The 4,850-nt window shown below is 39.7% G+C and overlaps 1 protein-coding gene across 1 annotated transcript; it reads right to left on the reverse strand.

The window, feature by feature from the left end:
- Positions 1 to 606: 606 nt before the first annotated feature.
- On the reverse strand, positions 607 to 3,667 carry LOC121706525 (major histocompatibility complex class I-related gene protein-like). Its single transcript, XM_042088347.1, has 3 exons — positions 3,385 to 3,667; positions 1,382 to 1,618; positions 607 to 934 (listed from the first exon to the last, which is right to left on the reverse strand). Exons 1-3 carry the CDS (start codon positions 3,608 to 3,610, stop codon positions 636 to 638), a joined length of 762 nt encoding a protein of 253 aa, XP_041944281.1. The 5' UTR covers positions 3,611 to 3,667; the 3' UTR covers positions 607 to 635.
- Between the last annotated feature and the right edge of the window lie 1,183 nt (positions 3,668 to 4,850).

Raw genomic sequence — 4,850 nt, forward strand, 5'->3', positions numbered from 1 at the left:
AACAATGTGTAGTGGGCCGTTTGTGGTGACTGCTTACTGAGATAAGGGATGAGATTAAATAGATCCTGGAACTTCACAGAATAAATCGCCATGGTGACTTATACCATAACATATCCTGCTGCCCCCTATCCCGCTTTTGTGCAACCGGATCATGGATAAATTGAGCCAGAATAGCCAAGATATCCCGGCTTAATCCCTTATTTTAATCCCTAGTTTAGCCAAGATATCCCGGCTTAATCCCTTATCCTAGTTTTGTGCAATAGGCCCCAGGTGGGGATCCTGACACCTTACTAAGGTCTCATCACTAGCTAGATCACAGGTAACTCTCATATAACAAACACTGTGTCTTTCACTTAGATAATATAAGGTTTTTCTTAATCAGTGGCATTATCATTTTCTGTGGCATCAAAACAGCAATGTGTGATCGATGTGCCTTTCATTGTAACGCCTGTGGGCGCCTGTTCATTTGCTATTTAGACAACATGTGTCCCTGGCCCTGGCGAGATAATGATAACTGCATTGGCCACAAACTAACATAGATCGTTGCATTGCACCTTACGCCCATTAGTCATCATCTTTATTGCCAGAGTCCATTCAAACCAGACAAGTGTGTGAAATAACATATAGTATGGTAGTCAAGGTTCCAGTGCTCTCTTACCATTTTCCTCACTCAGGGTCTTGATGATCAGTCCACTGACGTGTTCCACCTCACAGGTGAAGTTGCTCTTCTTCCTCTCCTCAGGTGACACAGTAATCATGGCTCTTATCTGGAAGGTTCCATCCCCATTGGGCAGTATCGGCCCCACATCCTCTTTCATCACCTGTCCATCTTTCTTCCAAGTGATGTTCATTCTCTTAGGGTAGAAACCTGTAGCGTGGCACACCACTGAAGAGTTGGAAGAGTAGCTAAAGAACAGCAAGACATCTGGGGGGACTGGAGGAACAGGACATGAAGAGAAATATGAAAAAAAGAAAGAAAATCATACACCATGAGAACCGTAATTGAATTAAATTTTTCATTAATGTGCATATTTATATTTACATACACAAAGTCACTAATTGATTATATATTACACAACTAATACATTGGCATACAAATCACATGTCAATATATTATATTATGATGCTATATTAATACATAAATCATTAAATTAACTATGTATAGATTAATACATTTAATTAACTTGCAAAAATCTCCAACACTGTGTGAGGAGGACAGAGGACAGAAAATGAACTTTTCCATGATATTATACATTTTGTAGATGCACTTAATTAAGTTATCAAACATATATTTGATGTCATTATTTATTAAACATTTATAAGTAAAAACAATCCTTTAAAATAGGTTGATGAAGTGTCTCTATTGTAAGCGCTACTGTACCTTTCCTGTTCAAGTATTCCTTCCCAGACGTCACATATTTCTTTAGCTGCCCAATGCACTCCTGCAGGTATTTTGGCTCTATCTCATCTTTGCCAGATAATCCATTTGACACATGAGCCACTGGTCCACTCCATACCAAGTCTAGTCCATCGTACACAGATGCCTCACTACTACCTGTGGCATGAGTCTTATCATCCCACCAACAGGAAATACTCATCTGGAATACATGTGCTCCTGCTATAGATTAAAGGCATATAAAGAGACATTAAAAGGTAGATCATGTACACTAAAGGGTGAAAAATGACTGACAAAGTTGAATGACAAACTAATACACAAAGGTTTTGTCTATACGGGTTTCTGCAGTGGGTATTTTTATGAGAAAGAATTCAAAACGTTCATAGATTTGTGTTCACATTGTGATCGTATGTGGGGTCTAATGTTCTCACTTTACAATTATTCACCATACCAAAACATATATTCGAGGGAACACTGGCACTGATACAGTAGTCTTTTGTTGAAAAAAAAATGCTGTTTACTTGAATGAATTTGATATCATACTATTCTAAAATAAGGAAATTCTATTGTGTCAAAACTTTAAAATATAAATGCTGCTTTACTTTATATTTGTTCCCTTCATGCTGCAGTCAACAAAACACATGCTCTGAGAATACACTAACACACTGATCTGCAACCTGCCCAGCAGCACCTGGTCAGTGAGATTACTCAGGACTTAAAGGAGAAATCCGGCAAGTTTTTACATAGATCTCTGTTTATGGAGGTCACCAAGTACTGTCGGTACAAAAAACCCCCGAAAACAATCGGTTTCACATCTCGAGTTGCTACAGCAGCTAATGCAGCCAGGCAGCTACAGCGCTACACTCTGGGGCCTTGTACGTGGGAGCTCTTGGACATGATACCGTTGGGGTACCAGCCTTCTAGAGGTGTTGTGGGCCTAATTCAATGAAACACAGATTAAGTGCTGACTACTCTTCACCATGCCGTAGTCTCCCCCTCCCCCTCTCTCTCAACTCTCCTCCTACCTCTTCTCTCTGTCTTGCCGTTCAACTCCCTCTTCTCTCCCTCTCTCTCTCTCTCAACTCTCCCTCTCTTGCCTTTTCTCTCAATAGTATAACACTTTAATAGTACCATTGATATACTTATTAATACTAACCATCATGAGTAATACTAACCCACTCTATATCTCTTTCTTCCCCCTTAGTTCACTTGTGAGGTAAACCATTACCAGTCATCATCCATCCTTGTGTTTGACCCTCATCACACCTGAAGTCCCATCCCTATGACTGCCCTACCATCGCCTGTTGCTGTCCCCTTGCCTGGATTCGTGGCCCGCATAGCCTAGCCACCCACTGCTTGCCCTGTAACAACTCCTAATCCCTATGGACAATTCATTCCCTACACTGGACTATTTGAACTTTCTGACACTAAATAGGATGCATTATCATACTGGTTATGTAACCATCCTACCTCTTTGTAACATATACCTCAGGTGGCTTTAAACAATATGTGCTATTCTCTACACCTAAATAACCTATTCATTTATCATGTATACAGACCATACTGCCTTGTAACTGACCCTAGGCAGATGGGTCAGGCCCTTGAGTCGTGGATCTACTCAAGGTTTCTTCCTATATGTATCTCCAATTCTAGGGAGTTTTTCCTCACCCCTGTTACTCCTCTCTCTGAATGTTTAAGACTCTGTAAAGCGCCATGAGACATGTGTTTTGGTGCTCTATAAGTGAAATTAAATTGAAATTGAATTAAGCAATAAGCCCCGAGAGGCCGTAGGTTGTTTTAAATTTAGCCAGGTATTTATAGCAACAGTTTTAGAAAAGCAATAAGCCACTCGAGTCCGTAGGTTACGCTGATTCTACAACAGCTAAGGGGGTTTAGGCACTCCGCTAGCACGTCGCATGTTACATGTTACTTACTTATTGTAATGTGCATGGAAAGTACTTATAGTGCATTTGTATATGCCCACTCACCAGTCTCATTGTTGTGCAATTTTATCAAATCAAATATGGTGGTGACTACAAGCTTCAATCTAGCTGACTCTTCAGTGCTATTATCCCAGTGCTTTGGATCCAGATGTTCCTTCACGAATGGATCCAAGGGGACTTTCATCTTCGTGATACTGGTATAAAGGCTCCAGTCTTGACCATCAACCATTTCAATGTCCATATAATCTGGAAAGCCTTCAAATCCTGACATGGCTGTGCAACAATGAAGCAGGGTATGGTTTTCTAAAAAAAAATACAAATGAGAGACATTGAATGTCGTAAGAAAATACAACCCCAATTTCAAAAAGTAGGGATGCTGTATAAAATAGAATGTGACTCTGCAAAGCGTGTAAACCCATTTTTAGCTTGAAAAAGGACATAGAAGACATATCAAAAAGTGATACATTTGACAATTTCATTGAAAATGAATTTGATGTGCGCTCCGTTCTGTGTGTGTGTGTGTGTGTGAGAGAGAGAGAGGTAAAGAGAGAATGAGTGAATTTGCTGCTGCTGACGTGAATGTGGCCTAGCAAATTAAAGAAGACTTTATTTAATCCTACTTGAAATACTAAAAGATAGAAACTTAGTACGTGGGAATCTACGAGGCCCCCAAAGGGAGGGAGCTCCTGTTGAGTTCCCTCACAATAGTTTTACATTCCCTCAAACAATTGTTGTATTCTTTCACAATAAGTTTTGTGTTCCCTCATAAAAGACAAAAGTACTGCAAGAGAATGCCAAAGGATCTCTAAAAATAAATTTTCACCTCTAAAAACAAATTCCCACCATGGCCCTTTGGGGCGCTCCGTAGTGATCAGATTTCAAATCAACAAATTTGACGACAGGATGTGTTTGAAGGCAAAATTTGAGAGAGAGCAACAGCTTTTTGCAAGCGAAATGTGTCATTTTGGCTAGAGTGCTTCTGTTCAGATTAATGGTTTTAAAAATGTGATGTACGATACGATAAAATTACGATACAACTTTATTTGTGAGTTTGTGCTGAAATTCTTTTTGCATCCCTGGGCAGCTCATTTAAGTATAGGACAGTATACAAAGGACAGGAACAATACATACATGTAGGACATAAAGCATCGACAGACAAACATGAAACTTAGCCACACATGACAGTATCAACAGACAAACATGAAACATAGCCACAAAAGATAGTATCAAGCATGACAGAAGACAATATATTACAAAGAGGCTACATCAATACATCCAAACTTTCGACATTGCATCCATGGATATATATTGCACTAGATCTTAATGTTGCTGGTTTAACAAAATGATTGATTGATGTATAAAAGAGTATCTGAGTCAGTTGCGGTTGAAAGAAGGAACTCTAAAGCGCCTGTTTGAGGGCAGTAGCTGATATTCTCTGTGTAGAACATGTGAGGTGTCTGTGTAAATATATCTAGCCAGCCTGAGCATGCTCTTGTTGTGGGCTTCCTGGA

This window comes from Alosa sapidissima, chromosome 4 (genome assembly GCF_018492685.1).
Source record: "Alosa sapidissima isolate fAloSap1 chromosome 4, fAloSap1.pri, whole genome shotgun sequence".
NCBI lineage: Eukaryota > Metazoa > Chordata > Actinopteri > Clupeiformes > Clupeidae > Alosa > Alosa sapidissima.